The sequence below is a fragment of the Cydia fagiglandana genome, chromosome 4 (assembly GCF_963556715.1).
Source record: "Cydia fagiglandana chromosome 4, ilCydFagi1.1, whole genome shotgun sequence".
In the NCBI taxonomy this organism is placed as follows: Eukaryota; Metazoa; Arthropoda; class Insecta; order Lepidoptera; family Tortricidae; genus Cydia; species Cydia fagiglandana.
Genome location: NC_085935.1, coordinates 11490614 through 11514066, shown reverse-complemented (window position 1 = coordinate 11514066; position 23453 = coordinate 11490614). Strand labels below are relative to the sequence as shown.

Sequence of the window (23453 nt, the reverse complement as noted above, 5' to 3'; positions counted from 1 at the left end):
GCATCCCTTGTCTAGGTTTGGTAAAGTCTAGTCTAGTCTATGGTATTTATTTTTGGAAGTCAAGTCAGTGTAGTAGAGAGTAGTTTGTGTGATAAAATATTTTTTGTCTTTTTGTATCAATTATATCAGTGTCCTCTTCAGTTACCCATTATTTTAAATTAGAAGTAATAAGTGTTATGTTTAAATATATGATATATTCCCAGTCAGTGTAATTATGAACAAGAATCCATAAGTCATTTTGGTCCCTTCAGTCATCTCGCAAATTCCGGAAATTGTTTGACATCCTGTCGTAATTACGTGTTTTATGCTACCAAAAGCAAAGAGGACATTTTAAAATCAGTAAGTAACAAGAGCGGAATATTAACTTTCCAACAGTCTGCACATTGTAATACCTACTTGGTTTAGTAGCGTGAATGCTACCTTGAATTTATTTTTGATTAAAAGGTCTTTAAAATAGTTATACCTTCTATTACCATTTCTGTCTTAACTCTGTTTTTAGATGTTGTTTGTTTTACAGCAAATTTATAACATGGTGCTAGAGTTTCTACACAATGTCAACTGAAAGTTGCTTAGTAAAAGCAATCTACTCATTCAAAGGCAAGAATAATGACGAACTGTGTTTCAAAAAGGGTGATATTATCACAGTCACTCAGAAGGAGGAAGGGGGCTGGTGGGAGGGAACCTTAGGGGAAACCACAGGATGGTTCCCTAGTAATTATGTTACAGAATGTAAAGGTAATGTTTTTTATTCTGCAGAACTTCATTGCAATTTTAATCATGAAATTAGTCTGTTGTGGTAACAAAATGAAATCCTAATGTCCTCATTTTGCATTTTATTTTACAGTTGGTAGATGCCTGTAAATACTTTATATAATGGTTCTGTTGGACTTTAATACTCAACAATTAACATTATATTTATTTTAGATCAAGCTGGATCTTTAACTACATCTCCTATTAGAGCAGCATCTGAAATTCAAGCATTTAGAAATGTTGTCCTCAAAGACATCATTGATTCAGAAAAGGCACATGTGGCCGAGATGCAGGGGCTGGCCAGTAACTTCCTTCAACCCCTGGAGAATAGTGACATGTAAGCAAGCAAATATATTCATTCCATTATTTTAACTAAGAGAGCATAAAACCGAACAAGAGTACCTACACGGTGTGTGCCGTGTAGAGCCGGCATCAGAAAAGAATAGCACCACCCCATCTCGTCCCGTGGGTGTCGTATAAGGGGACTAAGGGAAAACTGGCGACAGATATGCATATGAGCAAGGCTCGCCCGTATCCGTAGCGGGTCCTTGCTCACAAGAGCTGTGCACGCGCCACATCGACCTACACGGTGTACAGTCATCTGCAATAATATCGTACACAAAAAAGACTGCAAAAATAGAACCGTTTTTCCCCCGAAGGGTAAAAAACGGATATTTAGGTTCCTGCCGAAGCTTGAACCACATTATGAGATAACACCCTTGTAACTCAGCCCTAATCAAGCGAATTCATCAACTAGTAGCGCCATCTATCGCGCCACTCAAGTACTAATGTCGCCCGGTTGCCAGCGCTCGGCTGCTTTCTCTTCAGTACCACATAAGCCGGCAAGGCCCTTAGGTGTGGTTCAAGCTTCGGCAGGAACCTAAATATCCGTTTTTTACCCTTCGGGGGAAAAACGGTTCTATTTAGGTGTCCGTGCCTTCGCTTGAACCACATTATGAGACGTGTTTAAACCTCTGCCGGCGCTGGTCCGGGCGTACTGTGACTGATAATATTTATTATTTATGCAAAAATCACATAATAAGAACGTGGTCTTGAAATTTATTCCATATAGATATACTAAAGGATTGTTTGCGTCAAACTAGATTTTCCTTATTTGAAATTACCGATAGATGAGACAATTGTTAGCACTGACTGGCAACATAAGTTATCCGTTGCGACTATAAAATTACTTAACTTTTTATATAAAACAAAACTGTGTAATTATTAGTTGAAAAACTGTCCCTAAAGTCATAATTAAAGATATAAGAAGGTACTTGTAGGTCGTACAATTTTTAAGTGTAACCACTATCTGTAGTAGTAGCTCTGATGCATGTAACGTGAACCACATCGAGTGAGTTTTACATTAAACCCGTCCAAACTACCTCTGATGCTTTCCTTACAATAGCCCACTAGGTGATAAAAAGGTTTTGTTGTATGAGTTTTGTAGTAATATCATTACATGATATTACTACTACTTATCTACTGCTTACCACAAAAATAGCACTGTCGGCCCATCAACTGTTTAAAATTTGTAACTAATTGGAAAAGCTTGGGTCCTCTCTGATCTCTGATTTATCGTATTTTCCAACAATTTAATATAAATTGGTAAGTTGCATCATATGATAGGCCAGATGTAATGTTATATACGTCTATGTGGACAAATAACCAAATGTTCGTAAGTATAGGTACCCACTAGAATACGTCATTGTCATTATTTAGATATAAATAGTTATTGACTAGGTATACCAGGTTTATTTGTTAATGGGCTATCATTACATAAGGACAACATATTCCGTAAACAAATGAGTAAAACCAAAAAATTATAAACATGATGTACTTATTTGTGGAAGCCATTGAGATTTATTTCGAATCGAGTACTCCTCTGCCTGAAAGTAGCGTCAGAAAGTGAAGAAGAAAATACAACACTTCATGATTTAATGTATGCGTTACTAACTAGTAACAACTCTCAGCAGTAGTTTCAACTGAGCCGATAATACATCCTACCTTACTGATTAGTTTTAGGCGAGGGTTGCTTTAAAAACAACCATATTAATAGTAATTCATGAATAGATATTAATTCTTATATGAAAAGGCCTCCTAGTCCTCCTACCTATTTCAAGTGTCAATTATGAATCACAGATAACTGGAAACATGCCAATTAAGCTGGTGCCGGGTCAACCAAGCTTTTATATTATATGCTTGTCAGTCATGTATTTAACGAATGAACAAAATCACTGACACGCAGGTGACAATCGTATGAAGGCGATGATTATGAATTTAAAGTGATGCTGACAACTCCAGTTGTTGTGGATGACATCTCTCCATGATATTGTGCGTAGACTGAAGATCCGTCTACCAAGTAGAATATTTTAGAAGATTTTTTAATCTTTGAATAATTCCAATGCCTTCACCTATAATTTTTAGGCTAATTATAACATAGGCTTGTAATTGTAGGTTGTTTAAAGTTCACTCTTTCTGGTGGCAAGCTGATTCCCAAACTGAAGATTTTATGGTTCGCGCGCTGGTAATGGATTGTACGATGCTTTATTGTTAGACTTAGCACGATTTGTGAGTTTTTAATGCTTTTGTATACATACAATATTCTATAAGAGTGTAAAAACCCCTTGACTGATGATGGAAGACTCTTTGACTAAGAAAAGAGGAGGTGGACCTATCCACTTTAAATTGTAGTGCAACCTTTACAAACCAATTGCGAAACTTTCGTAACACCCAGACAAATTAAAACATTATTATTATTTGTATATGGTGAGAACCAATAAGTTCTTGGCATTATAGCATTGTAGTTGCACAAACCACGGGTGTCTCATGATATCATCTAATCTCAAGTGCAGCGCCAGCACCGGCGCGCGCGGGCGATGCTGTGACACAATTCCTGTCAAACCTTAACATGTGTATACGCATTCATTACCAAATATTAATTTGATTACTTAATTTGTACTTTGAAGCCCCAATCCGCATTAGGCCAGCATGGGGACCCTAGCCCAAGCCCTCTCGCGAGTGAAAAGAGGCCTGTGCCCCGTAGTGGGACGTATATAGGCTGAATTATTATTATTAATAATTTGTAGGTACTTTGGTTAGAAATTTAGCAATACAAGGACGTTGTATGTTGTTTATTGGCTTTCGTGCAATTAAGTTGTGTATCAATTGATTTTAGACTGTTTTTATTGTCGTGAGGGAACCCTAGGGTTAATTAGGCATCATGATGCCCACAAATAAACAATTATTTGATGATCTTGGCCTTTCTGCGACATATTATATTTATGTCACTACCTTGACGTAATCATAGAATAAATAATAGTATGTACTGTAGGTACAGAAGGTTCACTCTCTAACAAAACGCGTCTATTACGACAGATTATGACCGCAAGGTGGCGCAAACGCGAGCAGGTGTCCGTTACATAGCGGTGCGCGGCAACTACTAGTGCTAGACACCAAAATTGGTGTGGGCCGCATGTACTTGGAGCGACGCGACAAAATCGCGGAGTGAGCTACGCCTGACGTAACACTGATATATGTCTACAGATATCTTATATTCAATGATGTAAGCATATTATCATGAATATATGAATATATGAATTGTAGTTGTCTTCACAACTAATGCTGTAATTCTATTAGCAGCACATCTGCCCTATAACCAAGATACGATGATTTTGTAGGGTACTACACCTGGAACTCTAATTAATTGCATTGACGATGATGTTTCCAATTACATGCCCTACTAGACTTGTTACAACAGTATGCTGTAAACCCTGGAGTCCCTGGACTACTACCTTTCAGCTAAGCTTGTAGTACTTAGATCTGGCAATGCTGCAATGTCAGCAGAACTAGTGTTGATTTTTAGAGTAAATTGCAGGCTCTATTTAATCGGCGAACATATTTGTAGTCATGATTCACTACCAGGATCACATTTCGGTTAGATCTTGCATTTTGCCTGAACCACCGTATGTTGTTATTCTTTATAAAATCATGTGAGTACTTCCTTATCTGCCAAGGAAGCCTCTCATCTGGAAATCGAAAGAAGGATATTTCTGATCCGTGTTCTTTCAGAATCCGGTATCTGCTATCGGTGACTGCCTGCAAATATTTTCTACATATTACGGATAGTATGTACGTTTACGTACGTTGTACATTTGTATGTATATTGGCTTGCTCCGCAGTCCACTTGGTTTCAAAGTTTCTGAAGTGACTTCATTTTAATTTATCTATTTGGAAAAATTAAACAATCATAATTTAGATGAAGGTAAAGCCGTGGACCGTGGCTGTTGGTTCGACAGTTTAGTCCCTTAGTCGGCCTTCACCTCTAATTCAATACGCGATTTTTCGAAACAGAATCAGTAACTCCACTCTAACTCTTACGAAAAATCTTTTCATAAATTCTTTATTTATTTACATAAGTAATTTGAAGGGGCGCTTCATCGTCTACATAGGCATAACAATTACCACTAAAGAAGCCGATGTTTCACCTCCTATTGAACAATCATGGGTAACTATGCGGATTGCCATACTAAATTAAAATTGTACTATATAGGGTCCTTTTAGACATTATGTAAAAGCACCTCCTACAAATGCCGTCTATTTCCGATAGTTATATCACCAGTAGTAGTTCATTTCCTTTGAAATTGAACTATGTAACGTTTACGGTCAACGTTTTATGATGCATGATTGTTATACCGACGGCGCAGGTTGATTCACAACCCGCTGCTTAGATACTCTTCCGAAGTGGAGCTTGTTGCTTAGAGCATTAAAAATGCCTTTGTCAGTTCGGTCTCTTGGACGGAATGCGATCCTGCCCCTGTGTTTTCAAGATATTACTCTTAGTTCAGTGGTCTCAGTTTCACAGCTACATAGTAGACGATTTAACCTAAGTAAAAGATTTATCTGTGACAGGTCGCAATTTTTTAGCTAATGGTCAATATTTAGAGATGCTTCAGTATTCCCAAAGACACTATTAAGTCTCATAGTCATTCATCATTTAAGAGAGGGATTTAGTGCGATGATTATACACTCATATATATCATTAACTCTTTATTTATTTTCAGGTTTAGAGCCGCAATAAAGAGATATCTTTTGTTAGCCTATGACAGAGCCGTTAATGAATTGGCATTATACGTGTATTGGTATTCCTATTTAGAAGAGAGAGTTTTAGTCTTCTTTCCTTCTTTAAAGCTAACGTCAATTTTTTCTTGCCTCCCCCTCTCTCTTTTTGGTATAGGATCTAGTTGGGCAAAGTATAACACACGGTTTTTCACTTTGTACTCTTCCCTTTTCACAGTTTCTTAACTGCTATTTTCCATGGCCAGTTAGTCATTCAGTTTAGGATCCTCAGAATGTATATTTTTGGTTTGTTTGGTATCTCACGGCAATTGAGATGGCAGTTATCGACCAAGACCAACATTTGTACACGACCAAGACGGAAACCGTCCCTTTTTTTTTTTTTTTTTTTTTTTTTTTTTTTTTTTTTTTTTTTTTTTTTTTTTTTTTTTTTTTTTTCCCGGCAGGTTGAAACAATTACTGTAACTACATTTCGTTATCAATTTCGCGCCAAACCCGCCAATAGAAATTCTGCTGCTCGTCGTTCTAAAAGGTTCTAAAAGACACACCATTTGGTCGGCTACAATGACTGGGTCGCACATTGGTTCATGACCATGCAGATTTTAAATGCGAGTCCGGCCGTGCAGACATCGATCGATAAAGCGACCAATAAGTCGTCCACTACTGTGTTAGTGGTAGGCCATGAGACTGATGAGACAACGGTTTTTGTTTAACAAGATAACGTCATTTCAGAGGACGATGCGATATCGTCTCATAGGACGACGCATTAATGTCTCACGATACGACAAAATGTAGTCTTATGGAACAACGCAATGTAGTCCCTTGGGACGCAATATCCTCTTACGGGACGATACCACAAGATGGCGCAATGTCTTCTCACATGATGACGTAATTCATCGCGATGCCTGTCGTATCACAGGATGACGCCTTATTGTTTACAGGACGACGCTTGATGTCCCACAGGGCGATGTCATGTCATCTCACGGGACTACGCTATGGCGTCTCACGCAACGACGCTTGTCGTCCAACGAGACGACGCCATGTGCCATTTATACCCGTATTCTGTTCAATGATGATGGCCATAGGAGCTCACTTAGTCTCATCGCTGGTCCACGGGCACTGAGCGAAATGTCACAAGGTCTTTTAACGAGTCGATGCTCGTTGTCTTACAAGACGCTGCCATGTCATCTGTCAGGACGATCACGGGACGACGCCATGTCGTCTCGCGGGACGACGCCTTGTAGTCTCGCGGGACGACGCCTTGTCGTCTCACGAGACGACGCCATGTCGTCTCACGGGACGACGCCATGTCGTCTCACGGGACGATGCCTTGTCGTCTCACGAGACACGAGACGACGCTTGTCGTCTCACGGGACGTTGCCATGTCGTCTCACGGGACGACGCCCTGTCGTCTCACGGGACGACGCTTGTTGTCCCACAGGACAAGGCCATGAGGCGTAAGTACCCGTGTACTTTTTATGACGGTGCCTGTAGGAAGGTCACTGCGTCTCGTCGCTGGGCCATGGGCACCGAGCGGAATGTCACGAAGTCGGAGATTTACAAAATATTTTTTCGATTTAAATTTCTCGATCTTTTTAAACTTGCTTTGTAAACGTGTTGCTCGGCTGAGTTACAAAAGCGTACTGAAGAGAAAGCAGCCGAGCGCTGGCAACCGGGCGACATTAGTACTTGAGTGGCGCGATAGATGGCGCTACTAGTTGATGAATTCGCTTGATTAGGGCTGAGTTACAAGGGTGTTATCTCATAATGTGGTTCAAGCGAAGGCACGGACACCTAAATAGGTTATTGTGCTACAAATAAGATCATGGCAGATATTTTTGCAGCTTTTTAGTACAACATATTATTGCTTGCCACCATACTTTTGTACCTCTAGTTATTTGGTAACATTTGGTTCTATGAACTTTGTTTATTGTATAAATTTAAAAATATAAAATCTGTTAATAACAAAGCAATAAGCAGTAGTAAGTTAACAGTAAACATGTTTTAACTATATTTATTAGGCATGCATGTTTCTTCTTCTTTCCATCCTGTTACCCCCTGCTGGGGTGTAGGGTTCGAATCTTTTTCTTCCACTGACTCCGGTCCTGGGCAGCTTGGGTAGCCTCCTCCCACCCCATCCCCAATACACCCAGCTCTTGCATGCATGCATCTCATCATCTCATCATCATCATCTGGCATGCATGTTTAACTAAAATTAGTATTAAAATTAGTAGTAAGTAGCAATCATGACAAAATCCAAAGCATATAATTGTTTTTAGGCTAACAAGAGATGAATTCAAGCAATTGACAGGCAATATAACTGAGGTGCTACAAACTCATGAACAGTTCCTTTCCCTGTTAGAAGAATGTGCAACCAAAACAGGCCCAGACCAGCGGGTGGGTGGCCTATTCTTGCAATGGGCTCCAAAGATAAAATCAGTGCATCAAACATACTGTGCTGGTCATCCTAAAGCAGTGTGCATCCTCGACAAATACAAGTAAGTCAATTATTTTAAAGGATAGTGGCTTTTATCTTTTTGAGTACAAAATATGGCATTTTGATAAAAGTATTGATGCAAATGCTATGCTTTTATTTGAATTGAACATTCAACCTAGTACTATATCGCTTAAAGCTTTGTTTTATATTTAAATAAATTATTTTAATCAGGAGCTGAAACATTTAAAAAATCGCTATTTAGATATATCCACTGGTTGAACAATGCATTAAAGAGACAAATACTTTAATCCCCTAAATTTTTAGGGAGGAACTTAACACATGGATGGAGAATGCCGGTGCTGTATGCCCTGGAGTGTTAGTACTAACAGCAGGACTATCCAAGCCATTTCGTCGACTCAGCAAGTACCCGGCGATGCTGCAAGAGCTTGCGCGACATGTTCATGAAGCGCATCCAGACAGGGGCGACACACATCGCGCTTCAGTTGTTTACAAAGATATAGCTGTAAGTATTAATGTGACTGTGGGCCTATCCTAGCCATTCTGTCGGCTTAGCAAGTACCCTGGGATGGCAAGAGCTGGCACGACATGTTCACAAAACACATCCGGACAGGGGCAACACACATTGTACTACAATTGTTTATTAGTGTTGAACTAACCAAGTTACTGGGTAACTTTCCCCGCTTGGATGCTTCGAGAGATGAGGGAACCATGAAAATAAATGCTAAGTGCTTTTATGCATAAAACTTGCAAGATTTGTATCATGTCGAGGTAATCTGATTAAATAGGTACACGCCCTCAAATGTTTACCCAAGCTTACTCAAAGTCTGTAGGTAATTCTGTATACCTACCCATCCTATTCTGAATGGTTACTATGCAATCATGTTGTAGCTTCTCTTTTTTTCAATATGTCAAACGAAAGTGACGCAGCGACGCAACACAATAACAAATCACGAAGTTTAATCGGCCTAAAATCCACCATTTGCGATAACTCCAAATGCCGAGAGGGGCCTCTGACGCGGCATATAATATAAACAAACGCACATGTGAAATTGTGGAGTTAAATGAAAGGTTGCAAAAATATCACGTTTTTACTTGTTTTACTTACGTAATAAGAATCCAAAGCTCAGACGCTCAAAAATGTACCTAATGGCAAAATTTATTTTTACCAATAGGTACATTTTCGCCTTTGAAAGTTCCAATATTTTTATTTATTCCCTCTAGAGTGGCTGCGCAGCATTACGGCGGCAAAAAGAGCTAGAGCTCCAAGTAGTAACAGGAGAAGTGCGCGGATGGCCCGGTGGCGAGCTAGCGGCCCTAGGCGATGTCTTGCACATGGGCAGTGTAGCAGTGGGACCTTCGCACCAAGACCGGTACCTCGTGCTTTTCCCTTCGGCGCTGCTTTTGCTATCTGTTAGTAAGAGGGTGTCGGCTTTTGTTTATGAGGTAAGTTAAATATTAAACGATAATTCAGATGTAAACCAAAGCCGGTTTTTTTTATTGTTGCACAAATATCCGTCAAGTGTGTCTCACGAGTACATTAACAGGCTTACGGAGCGAGGTTGTTGTCATATGTCAGAGTTTTAAGTTTAATTAAGTTTAAGAGAGGTTTAGGTCATCTTTGTTATTATATTCCGGATACCTACTTAAATGACATATTGTATTCTGCAATTTGTTAAAATTACCTATCTGTCATTTTAGTAAAAAAAATTGCTAGAGTGATAGAAAAAGCAGCTTAAAGGAGGCGCTTTCTACTTGCTCGTGACGACAAAGATATGTTATAGTTTAGGGCCCCACATCTAGCGTCTTTCGAGCGTCGGCGTCTACAACTCTATGGCCGCTGCTCGACGCAACGTCGACGCTACTGCGCAGCGACGCCATTTTCCATAGCGCTGACCAGACGCCGACGCTCGAAAGACGCTAGATGTGGGGGGGCCCTTATACTCCAAAACATACAGGATCCTCTCACTCTTGTTGACTTAAAAGTCGAGCACTGATATCTTGGTAGCAGATGTTACCTACCATTCTCTTTGTTAAATATTAGTTTTCATCATGTTTACTGAGTCATTTTAATAACCTAATTCCATTTTAGGGTTGTCTGCCACTGACCGGCATAACAGTCTGCAAACTGGACGACTCAGAAACAAGGAAGAATGCATTTGAAATTAGTGGTCCAATGATAGACACCATAGTAGCGGTGTGTCAGACGCGAGCGGAGGCCGACAACTGGGTCAGTTTGTTGCAAAAACATTCGAACACCAGCAGTCCTGCACATGAACCTGGTCAGCCGCAATCACTGCCACATGTAAGTATATTCATTAAGATGTTATTTGATTATCTAGCCAAGTTCCTTAAAAGTAGCTAAGATACATTCTATATTTCGTAAGCAAGCAAGATAATGTCTAAAAAAGGATCGATGTATGTATGTAAAATCCCAGTTTGACCACCTAATTTATTTTGTGACTGCGAACATCTTTTAAGTCCCTCGTCCAGATTATATACATTCACAGCCGCGGAACTGTCCTTGGTGTAGCCTGTATACCGCCCTCGTAAACCAAAAAGCGACATATAAAAGAAAATGATTTTAAGATCAGTGATTTAAGGTTTGCATTACATAATTATTTGAGAGAGCTCAATTAGTCTTAGGACTATAATAGCGCCTGACCGGATCAGTATGTGTTTTGGCTACTTTGCTACTGTTACGGATGACTGTGAAGACTTAATTAGTGTTGTTGAAATAGTTGCAATATTAAGGTATTTTTATGATGTTTTACACAGCTGACCCGTTCCCCTTCTGAAGGGGCGCTGTCTAGCATCAATTCTAGCCGCCGAAGCCTTTATCACGTGACTTTGCCACCGCCCAGTTACCCCTCTGCATCACCTTACTATTCACTTACCAAATATTTTGCGAGACTAGTTAAGAAAAAGGTAATCACTAGACAAATGTTGCGTAAATTGTTACATGAGCGAACATGGGCAAAAGCCTTTGAATTAACGGGAATACCCGTATTGAGAAAACATAAGAACCATATAAGGCTAAGAATAGAAAATGACGGGACTGTTGGCACCGAAACAGATGGGTCGGATAGCGATAGTGAAAGGGAATCGGACACTACTGAGTCATATACGAGCTCCAGTTGCGCCGATATAGATGATCTGCCCTGCCCTAGAATGCTGAGGCAAAATGCTCAGGATATTACCAGCCCTAGAACTGGTTCCTCTGTTAGTAGTTGGGGGAGTAACTATGGCTACATGCGCTACATGGATAGCACAAATAATCTAAACCTCGAGGAGTCCGAATTAATTAGGGGGGATTGTACGAAAAATATATTTTTGTCAATTCCATCCCACTCGAATATTTTTCAAGCCGTGAATAGCCCTGAAGAGACTCCTTTACAAAAATCCCAACGTGTGCAGAATTGTGACAGACATCTACTTGCACAATATTCAGAAAGTACAGAAAACTCTTCTTTTGAAGTGAGACCTTACATGGCATGTGAAGATTTGGTAAACATTGATCAGGATATTCAAATGAATATGATGGGATATGAAAATTCTGATTTTGTTCCTACGAGGCAAAGCTTTCCCATTAATGCTAAAAAGGATTCTGTCCCAAAGCTATGGAAATCAACAGAGGAAACATATTCTCAAGATATGGTAGAAGAAAATCCAATAACAGACATATTGCAAGAAATCGCACCACCATCCCCAAAACTCTGTAACGATTTTATTTACCCTGATCATCCAGTCATTGATCCGCCTCCAATGTTTAGAAACGAAGAAGATGACGTTAAAGTAATTAACATGAACCTTAATACCGATATTCCTTTTCGTAAGCATTCTCTTAATTCTGATAAAAGAATCAGGCGTTCAATGTCGAAGTCAATGGTGGAAACTGAAAGCTTCTGCAAAAATAATGAATCCACACTTCAAAGGATGAGTTCACAGTCTGACGGAAACAAGTTATGCAAGAAGTGTGAATGCTGTAACAGGTCTTTATGCCCTAGCCCGAGATCTTCGGACTCGGGAGTGGTCGGAAGCTGCAACTTAGCGTCTCCCGAGTTGAACTTGCATGAATATGCTGGCGGAAGCACTGGAAATGACTCTGATGGACATGAAAAAATAGTAGACAATTTGTCACAGGGAACTTTCGATGAGCGCCGTAAAAATTTAACACTGTCCGAAATAGAGGCAGCTAATTTCGAAGATCAGTGTAGATGCACATCTCCTTTCGGTTCTACGGCTAGAACTTCTTGCGTTACGAGTGTAACGTCGGAAACCAGTCTTGACGTGATGGATTCGTCAAATATCCACACGACTTCTACGTATGCAGCCACCCCGCCGGTGTCGTCGCCACAAATTAAAAGGACGTCCATTCGTCATAACATCGAACGATATGTGCCGGAAATCAAACTAAAACCCGAAGTTCCACCACGTATCTACCGCAAGCCCAGTACCCATTTAGAGATTCCAAAGAATGTTCGACAGCCTGTACCCTGTCAGTGGAGTACCTTGAATATAACGGAGCGCACAAAACCCAGCCTACACTACCACATGCGTATATTCAGGGAGAAGCCAGAAGGTGACGATATGAAAACTGATAGACCGTCTCGTGAGAATCAACGTCGGAATTGTGATGTTTTTGATCAAGAAAAGGTCCAAGCAAAAAGAGGAGAAAGTATGGCAACTCGTAAAACTAGATCTCGCAGCGAGGACTTATCTAAATTCCAAAAGGGATTAACTGAAGCAAAGAGTGGCTTCATGGTGTATCGTTCGGACTTGTATGCGCATTGGTGGATGAAAGCAAAGTTACCCATAACAGTGGTCACCGACTCAGGCAAGGATAATACTTTTGTAAAGAGATACTGTTTGTACATCACTGGTTTGAAGATAATAATACTTACTGCCTTGAAGTTTTGTAACCATTAATGCTGTCATTAGTTACCCCAGTGTTGCAGTGCTTTACTTGATCATCCTTGCCTGTGTTTATTCATCTTACTAACTGAAAAAAAACCTGCCACTGCAACTAGATACCTCATTTACTAACAATTTAAGAAAAGTGCATGGATATGCTTCTACTACTTGTGCCTATATCACTGGAGGTACACATGTATAAAGTACTATGTGAATGTACCTACAAAGTGAATGCGATCGTTTGAAATTCATTTTAACCCGGGTCCATAAAATATTAAGAAAATTAAAAAGCGATCGTATAAAATGTAACGGTTGAGTACCGTAATAAAAATATAAATACGTATTAGGCACTGAGATTCCAGCTGAGATGGAGCCGGGTCACAAATGTGGGCTGTAAAGTGTGCTTTAAATAGATGTTGTTGATGAATACTCTGTAAACGATAATGGAACTGTCGAGACATTACAATATTCCGATCAAAATAAACAAGTACGATTTCTGACATAAACTGTCATTTAACAAATCTAATTTAGGTAATCAGGTTAAGTGAGCATTGCTTTAAAAGCGAAACAGAATAGAGTGAAATGTTTCGCTTTTAAAGCAATGCTCACTTAACCTGATTACCTAAATTAGATTTGTTAAAGTACATGTCATATATATACGTTGTGTGGTATTTTTAAAATATGTATGTTTAGTCTGGACTGAAAAACTTATGTATATTATTATTTTTTTGTAGATGGCCATGACAGACGGCAATAACGCTGATTTATCGTCAGGTCTAACAAGCCACAAAAGATCACACTCATTCAACAACCATCAAAGCTATTCGCAGCATACCCAGCAAACGTCAAAACATAAACAAAAAAATCAGTCGGCCCGCTGGCTTTTAAATTCTTGCGACTCTATTGATCAGTCGCCTGCCAAACCAAATAAAAATGCTATCGGTAAAAAATTCTCTTCCGTTGATTTCATCGACACGGCGGGATCGAACTACAGCAATAAAGGTAGGTGAATGTAGAATGACTGGATTTACTTGTATAAAGAAGTTATTTGTTTGAAGTTTGAACTGATATAAATTTTCTATTTTAGGATGGAGTATAACATGTTTGCGCCCCGCGCCGCCCCTGCGGCCGCAATCCTTCACGGTGGGCTCCGACGAGAACATAGGTCCGACGCATCCGTATGCACCACACCAACGAAAGTCAAATTCCTATGAAGAAGACGCTCTTATTCTTAAGGTCATCGAAGCCTATTGTACTTCGGCGCGCTGTAGAAATGCTGTAAGTTCTGGTGAGTATCTCGTTTCATTCATATCATATTGGACAGAAAAAAACACGTTATATTAGGTGTGTTGCGTCTGTGATACTAAAAAATAGATTCTGTAGTTTTCAAATTTTATGACTAATGGTCTGACTGGAGTGCGTGTTGTTCGAGTTATTCCCGATTGCCTTGCGATTTCCTACCTAATGAAGTCTCCAAGTACCTTTTGTGTTTGTCGCGAGTATGCGCGTTGCACTAATTAATAATGTCCTGAAATTTGTATGACTAAAACAAAACTTAAATTTGGACAAACGTTTGACAATTTAAACAATAACTGTTATGCTACCCGTTTCCTAATATCTAATACTAGTAAAGGGTTTTACTAACATTGCTGTATATTTTATTATGCAGTACCCAATATACCACTGGAGATATTCGAGGCTACAAGGAGGAGACATGCCAAGTCAAGAAACCGTATTATCAGTTGGTTTTTAGAATGATGTGTAATAATCAACACCCTAAACCAAATATAACGCTAGTCATAAAAAGTAGCGCTTGTACTTTTATACTTGTTCGACATTTTGTTGTTGGTGTTGTTAACGATTGTAATAATCGTATTTATTTATTTATTTATTTACGTACGTAAACACTCACTATAATCTATACTCAATATACATACGTGTTATTTATCCTAAGTGAGCACAGACTTTTTATAGTGCATGAGGTTGCAGCATGCTTTACTAACTTTTCTTACTACTCTAGTGATTTACTGTTACCTACTCGTAAAAAGTAAGTATTGTTAAAGGAATATTTTATTTTTAATTTGTACGGTGTACCTATTTAGAAAATTCCGTTAATGCTAAAATCCAGTACAAAACGGCTTTCTAGTCTAGTTAGAAATAAAAGATACTCTTATTATGAATCTCATAATAAAACTATTTAGTAAATACTCGTACTAGTAAGCAACTCATCGCATTTTTCTCTTCTTACCATTGGACACTAAATACAGTAATAGGTATAAGTAGAAATGATTATATTATTAATGCATTTTGTAACCTAACTGACGTAACTAACGAGCACGTTGATATGCAAACGGTGAATCTGGTTTCAACTGTGCTATGATGTGCACACAGTATCTAAGTACCTACATGTATTAACCCAGGTGTATTTATGTGCCACGGTAGTCTGAAACTTTCTATTTTGTTACATGCGGCTGCCTTTATATCGCACCTGCAGTGGACTGCGGTCACTTGTCTCTTGGTAAAGTACAATATCACGCACCCGCTTCTAACATTTTTCACTATAACTACACTAAATTTCCTATAGTCCAAAGAAGTGAGACCCCCGACCACGTAGGATGCAGCAAGTCTTCGAAAGTGAAGCGTAACAAAAGCTCAGCTGCCGACACTTACCTGTACCGCGGCCCCGAGACGAGGAGGCTGCTCTCGGAACGCAAGTTCCAGATGAACCGTTCTAACCCGAATCTATGGGAATGTTCAGAGGAGCGCAGGCAGAAGCTGTGCGAGGGTCGGGAACGGCGCAGCGGGTCGCACCCGAGCCTCGCGGCGGCGCTGCGCGCGGTCGCTCCCGCCTCCGCGCCCGCGCCCGCCCCGCTCGTCGCTCCCCGCGCCGCTCGCTCGGCGCGTTCCTCCACTTGGTGCTGCGGATCATTCGTCAAACAACTCACCAAATCTCACCACTTTGACTGACACAAGTAGTCATTCTCTCTTTTTCGGTCGTTTTGACCGTGGTCCTCGAAAGGCGTCTCTCATTTAATTAATCCATCATTTATTAAAAGTTACCTACATTAATGTGCGTGAACATTGACCCATTTTTAATATTATTACTAAACGATGACTCATACTAATGAAATTATATTTATTTAGAAAGATATCGATTCTAATCGTATCATTATTTTTAATGGATGTGGCTCTGTAACGATTTAACGAAAGCGATATTAAAAATGTGCTTAAGTTTTAGTTCAACCACGATTCAAATTGGAAATAAGACGGGACGAACCCTACCGGGTTGTAATTTAGCATAGTAAAAGATACTACATTTTCTAGTCAGAAAAGTATATTTTTGAAAGGTTATCGTCTTATTTTCTTTTGCAGCTTGTTATATATCGCCGTAACACGCGTATATATTACCATAGCGAGTGCAGTATTATTAATATACATATTAGGTTAGATGATTTGTAAATCATTAATTTTATAGGTTTGCTTTTTGATTGTATTATATATATAATAAAATTTATGGTGCATATTGGATGTAACAATAGAAAATGCATGCCTTGAATTGTGTAGAACATTATTTATACTAATATGTTGAGAGTAACTAGTCGGTAGTGCCGGTTTGAAGGTGTGACATGGTAGGTGCTTTATGAAAATTGCGTCAGTATCCAAAACTGCCCGCAGTTTCATTTCTCAGGTGATACTATTTTGGGAGCAGTGGCAGCCGCCCGCCGTTACTATATTAATGGTTTAGTGCTATAATGACCCTTTCGTGATGTGTAACGTTCCTCACTAGAAAGTGAATCTGTTTACGTGAAAACCAAAACCGTCTAACTATATAAACCTCGCCCTTAGATACTTAACGCCCGTTAGACACTTAGCACACTGCATCCCATTCGCACGTCGTATTAAATACCAAAGAACTTTTTAGACCTAATTAGTATAGGTACATAAATATTATAAAATTGTGCATGTTCAAAATGTATCGGAGAATGCTAACGATAGGTACGCATATTTTATTATTAAATCCAAGTAATCCTTGGTATGGTATTGGTTGACTGGTAGAGTATGCCTTAAAACATTAGATCCGCCACCATCGTAAATAATAAATAAATTCCTATTGTACTTTATAAAATGTATAATTGACCTTAGTATACGTGAGTAGGTTCCTAATAGAAACATGAGTAAACATTAGGTGTTGCAGTGGGTAATCAGAGCACCGGCGGGCGGCGCGGCGTGTTATTCGTTAAATATTGAACGCAAACGCGCCACTGCAACCGTGCAAAGTGTATGTAAATACGCGGCCACTAGACTACAGCAGTGCCAACTGCAATGTTGCAAAATACCCAACTCTGTTGATCGTTCTTTATTATGCCCGAATTTGTTCCAGTGTAGTTAACGGGCATAGCGCGTAGATATGGATTGACGCTTTTTATAAATAGAGTTAGAAATTTATTTTAAATTTATCGCTATAAATATGCTACATGTGATGTTAAATCTGAGGTGAAAGTATGAAAATAATGTTTTACGGTGGTTATAGCAGATTAACGAATTCAATATTCATCTATGTATAATGCTTGTTTATTTTATTCAAACATTATTTATTATATTAATCTTAACAATTCATTTATAGAATGAATGCTGATTTGTTCATATATATATATATATATGTATTAAAAAAAAAACTTACAAACTTATATAAATAGGTAACTCCTTTCTATAAACTTTGCAGCCTGATATAACATCTCCCTCCACTTTATTTTACTTGGGCCGCAGACTACTACTTTAACTATCTTTTAGTCAGTACCTAGCATAGATGTGCAAAAATATTTGGTTTCTAACATGTCCGGATAAAAAGGTCAAACATGTTTGTTACATTTTTGATCTTTTTTTTTCGTGTTAATACAGGGATAGAGAGCAAAAATAAATCTTGGGCTTGTAAATATTTTTAACTTTTTTGTAATTTTACCTAGATATTTTGGACTAACCGGACCGTGACACCTTATAATTAAATTAGTCAACGTATGTCAAATAGTGCCGTAAAACGAACTTACTAAATATTTTCTTTATCACATAACAAATCGTTGCACTGTAGGCTCATAGATGCTACTCGTGATATATCTGCTAGTTGTTAAGTGTATCCAAATAAATTAATAACAATTGAGATTTCTGTAACATCATTTTGCTTGCGCATTGGTCGGTTAAATTATAGATAAGCCTTCAGATAAGGTATAATTATGAGTTTTGTAACTTACAAAATGGAATTTCAATAAATTTCTTGATTTCTCTCTGTAATGTAATCTCAAATAGTGCGAATAAGGACGTTGTGTTGTCTTTAAATTGGAGTCAGGAATACTTGAATTATTTATTTCCTTTCGCCGTCACAGCACGAGTATGGTAATTGTGTTTCTAACATGGATATAATGACCAGACATCATAAATTTTATATCATTTTTGGAGCAGCGGAGTGGTGTTAACGGAATCGGTATAGATAATTCCAACTTAAATGGTAAATTAAGGTTATATTAAAGTAATTAACGCTAATTAATCATTAGGGTTGAAATTGCTTAATACCACTTCTGTTAACATCACTCCGCTGCACCGAAAATGGTATAAAATGTATGATGTTTGAAATGACATAACATGGATGAGAATAACATATTGGATTCAAATATCCAAGACATTTGGAAAATGTAATCGTCATACTCGTAGGTGTTTAGCTGTATTGTTTTGTAATTGGTGTACTAATTTAATTAATACGTTTTAAATAAAATGCACACCTTGTAGGTATTTTAATTGTAGCGGTGCCTTACAAATTTGGTGCAAAATGACATACCTACTTAGATACAGTGCAAAACTGTTCTTATTGGTTTTGTTGATTAGCTATTTATAGCATTTTATTTAAAACAATATTTATGTACCTCCTGAAGCCATTAGATGGTATGATAAAAGAATCCGCCAAATCTAACTATTTTATGTTATGTATTTCTCGTCCTGTGTAATTGTTTTATTTATGTGTATTAATTATATAACTGTTCTTGTCAACTAATGTTTTAGGCAGTTTTAAAAACTGCAGTAAGTATTTATAACTATTAAGATTCTATTAAATACCTATCGTAAATACATATGTATACAGTGTTGCATTAAAGTAAATGTTTATCTTACAACAATTATGCATAATATATGTATATGTATTATAGTAGGCAACTACCTAGTTTATAATTTATTTTTTGAGCAAATTATATGAAATAAACTTTTAGAAAATATAAACCTAAAACTTTTGTATCTTAACATTATAATACTTAGTACCTCAACACCTTACACGTCGTTATTCAATAATTTAGTAGATAACTACATCACTACGTCAAATAATCCAGTAAATTTGTCGAATTTTGTAACCTGGCTCTTTTGCGTCAAATCCGGTAGTTCTGATTTTTTGCAGACTTGTTTATGATGTTGGCCCAATGAATAATCCAAGTTTGTGACTTCGAGCGCCGAACGCAAGTTTGTCGAAAATCGAATAAACCGCAATTTTTTTTAGATTTGGGCGATGATAACCCTAAAGTACTAGTTTTTGGTAGTAACTTCCTAGGGCGTTTTTAAAGTAGACTAAATTTGCTACAATAAGACTAGAATTGTCTCTGTACATCTAATACTTTCCGAGATAAAGCCTTTCAAAATTTTATATTTAAATTTTTATATTTTTTAATATTTTTTCAGAATAGGCACTCATACATTTTTTTATGGAAAATAAATATTTTGTAGAACGTGCCGGTGATGAATTCCATATAAATTACCTACCTAACCCTTATATTATAGCTAAGAACTGATATAAAATTATAAAATTTTGAAAGGCTTTATCTCGGAAAATATTAGATGTACAGAGACAATTCCAGTGTCTTATTGTAGCAAATTTAGTCTACTTTAAAAGCGCCCTAGGAAGTTACTGTCAAAAACTAGTACTTTAGGGTTATAATCGCCCAAATCTAAAAAAAATTGCGGTTTATTCGATTTTTGACAAAGTTGCGTTCGGCGCTCGAGGTCACAAACTTGGATTATTCATTGGGCCAACATCATAAACAAGCCTGCAAAAAATCAGAACTACCGGATTTGACGCAAACGCAAAATGTATAATTTTACTGTATTAAAACTGTCAAATACACCAGCCAAATTCTGCACTGTTCTACTTACCTGTGCTGACACTAACAGCAGTTTTATTGCTGGATATATTTAATCCATATGACTTGATATAACTGATATTATTTTCTCTACAAAAAAGATTACTTTGAAATTATAATTAAAAAAAGCACGTGTACATCGAGGTAACGGCGGTTTACACAGTGTATTAACACCACACAAAACTGATGGTGATGAACACAAATTTCACGCTCGGGCACTTTCTATACTACTACCTATGTTCATTCCATTCTCTAATAATAAATCACAGATGGTTTAGGACACTTAATTTTACTGCCTTTCTGCCACGAACTCACACGCTGCTGCAAGGTGGGTATTCAATGATTACTTAGCGACACTTGCACCGTCCCACTAACCCGGGTAAACCCCGTTAAATCAGTATCAAATTGTACTGGTAACCATGGTAACTCCAGGTTAACCCCGGGTTAGTGGAATGGTGCAAGTGGCGCTTAGACAATAAGCAACAAGATGAAAGCCTGTATTCCGTTACGTTTCAATTTTGTTTCCAGAATGCGACGACGAGAGCCCATTGACGATTGAAGCTCTAGTGAGGTCGCCGTCCCTGCCTGCACACCCGACTGCGGCGCACGGGTCGCCGAGCTTGTGGGCCGTTGTTATGCGATTACAAAACGAAATAAAAACGCTCAAATTGGACGTTAAGAACTTGCAGTTGCAACTGAATGAGGAGAAACAAGAAAGAAATCTTGCCATTGCTGCTTTACAATCTAACAATATTTTAAAAGATGTTAAGGAGAGTAAATGTTAATTAATTAATTAATCCAATGACTGCTTAATATACCTGTAATGAGTATTATATTAACAATAAATTGTATTATCTTATATTTCATACTTTTCATTTGATCACTGCATTTGCCGAATGCCAAATTAAGAAAATTGAAGAAAGTAACAATTCAATGAGACTGAGTCTCTATTGATACTCAAGCTCTCGAGAATCATATTGGTGAAATTTCAAATTGTAGTATATTTTCTTAATGACAGCAAAAATAAAATGTATATAAAATAGAGGTATGTTCAAAATATTCAATATAAGTAGTATCAAAATAAGCGGTATGCACAAAGCTCTACCAGATAGAATATTTCTAAAAAAATATCTTTGCCAGAATTAGACTAGGTATCGCATTTATAGTCTCAAATCGAATTTATCTGAAGTAACGTGCTAGAAACCGATAAACTTACATCTAATTTTCATGCTGTCGGGCTTTGTGGGTATACGGCAAGAAAATCTTCATTTGTTTGAATGTCATTTGCACGTGTTCACACCGGACCCTTCCATTTCACAAACCGTTTTCATTGATCGAGCTTTCTAAATTAGGGCCGCTTTCATCAAGCTTTTAGGGTTCGGTAATTTAAAAGAAATAAGAGAACCCCATGTGTTGGGAAAAAGGAACCTCGTTAGGTATTCTGTTATTTCCTAAATAAGTCATAAATCGCATACAGATCAGTCTAATGTAAAAGTAGGGCGAGAGCATGATAGACGATTTAGTGAATAAATTTATTTTCGTCGTTAAGTCATGCAGCCTAATACTTTCATAATTTTACTTGTTTGTATATACTTTTACTGCTGTCAAAGTAGGTATCCATTCTAACTCTGAATCACACTCAAGTTAATTTTATAGAGGCCTTTCTTCGGTACGTGCTTCGGGTACATGGACGCCCTTCAAGAACCATTCTTTCTCAGTAGCCACCGTATTTACGAGCACCGACCGCCCACTGTCACTTTAAACATTTTGTATAGCAAGTACGACTTGCGGATCTCTTCATTCTTGGAAAACATCTAGAATATATACATAAGTAGGTACACAGTCAAATAATAATACTACATGCGTAGGTAGGTATAAACGCATTAATAATAATGTGATTAACAATGGTGTGTCAAACACCTCAATCAAATAAGCCCACCCATCCATTCCTAAGGGCTCTTGAATTTCACGCTACTTGTGCTGCTCTATGCGCTATATAATTTTCATTTCTCATATTCAAATATTTTTCATGTAACTTTGTATATTATAATTATTTGTAAAAAGCATTGAAAATAACTTATCGGGTATTTTGTAATTTTCACGGATGATCAATGCTTACGTCGCAAAAGTTTTTGTAGTAAAAATATATACAGATCAAAGTTACTCATCAAATGTCAAAGTAGGTAACTAACCTAACCTAACCTAACCCGGGTAGGTAGCTCGTACTTTTTAGCTTTGCAGTTCGATCTTACCCGCAAGTCGTTTTTGCGACATTGACCCATTTGCCGAAACTAAACAAAGGTTTCGCCACGCAGCTGCGCGATAAACATCCCAATAAACAACTTCGCTCTTAATGAAAGGCTCTTTACGTTAATTTCTAACGCCAGGGTCATGCAATATATAACTGAAACTATTCTGAACTGTTATGGCGGGTTGTGATGGCCGGCTCGGTTCAGTGGGTGCCTATCCAGGCGAAACGCCATCGCCATTCCCCACTGAAATGCAAGCAAGGGGCGAAGCAGCATTGACTGGTCAACTAACGCTAACGCCTGTAGATTTTTAACGCTCATCTTCTACGGGTCACTGCAGGCTATTATAAACTTGGAGGGGAAATATAAAGGGAAACTGTTCCCTTGACTGGTAAATATAGAGAGTTGACATAATATAAAGGGCAAGGTTAAAATATTTTCCCCTTTTTAAACTTACACGTAGAAGTATTTAAGTAAAAAAATTAAGCAATAAAACAGAAGAAAATCAAATGCTAGACTAGATATCAGTTTTTATTTATACCTATAGGTATCTTAATCTAGTATTTCTCTATGTTATCCGTGAAGGCGGACCGCAGTAGGTAATAACACTGAACTATAACGTATAACGTTGGTACAGGATTAAATCGCAGGTACTAGGGATGAGCTCCCAGCCGAGTAGAAACCAATTTATGAATACACCCTATGCCTAGGTAGAGGTAGTTACTAAGACCCGCTTCCAAATACCTCGACGGGTAGGTACCTAGGAAGAACATACAATAGCCATAAATGCCACAATAGATCGCTGGCTTACCTGTGCCAGTTATGCCGCCAGCCAAAAATATA

General features: G+C 38.1%; 1 protein-coding gene across 4 annotated transcripts; it reads left to right on the top strand.

Moving 5' to 3' along the window:
• The first annotated feature begins 38 nt into the window (after positions 1–38).
• Positions 39–21222, top strand: LOC134663734 (rho guanine nucleotide exchange factor 7). Of its 4 annotated transcripts, XM_063520197.1 has the most exons (12): positions 39–339; positions 518–735; positions 925–1087; positions 8103–8321; positions 8585–8783; positions 9503–9724; positions 10371–10583; positions 13927–14194; positions 14280–14480; positions 14862–14933; positions 15687–16164; positions 20890–20907. In XM_063520197.1, the coding sequence occupies exons 2-11, from the start codon at positions 552–554 to the stop codon at positions 16157–16159; spliced, it is 2214 nt and encodes a 737-aa protein (XP_063376267.1). In that variant the 5' UTR covers positions 39–339; positions 518–551; the 3' UTR covers positions 16160–16164; positions 20890–20907. The 4 variants fall into 4 exon arrangements, with proteins under 4 accessions (XP_063376267.1, XP_063376268.1, XP_063376269.1 ...); XM_063520198.1 differs by lacking the exons at positions 14862–14933; positions 20890–20907 and having other exon boundaries at positions 40–339; XM_063520199.1 differs by lacking the exons at positions 14862–14933; positions 15687–16164 and having other exon boundaries at positions 41–339; positions 20890–21222.
• Positions 21223–23453: the final 2231 nt, after the last annotated feature.

What these genes read in the sequence shown, in the direction of transcription:
- LOC134663734 (XM_063520197.1), top strand. Translation starts at nt 552, where the DNA reads ATGTCAACTGAAAGTTGCTTAGTAAAAGCAATCTACTCATTCAAAGGC. An exon ending in TTATGTTACAGAATGTAAAG is followed by an intron (nt 736 to 924) that starts GTAATGTTTTTT and finishes TATTTATTTTAG; the next exon opens with ATCAAGCTGGATCTTTAACT. An exon ending in TAGAAATGCTGTAAGTTCTG is followed by an intron (nt 14,481 to 14,861) that starts GTGAGTATCTCG and finishes TTTATTATGCAG; the next exon opens with TACCCAATATACCACTGGAG.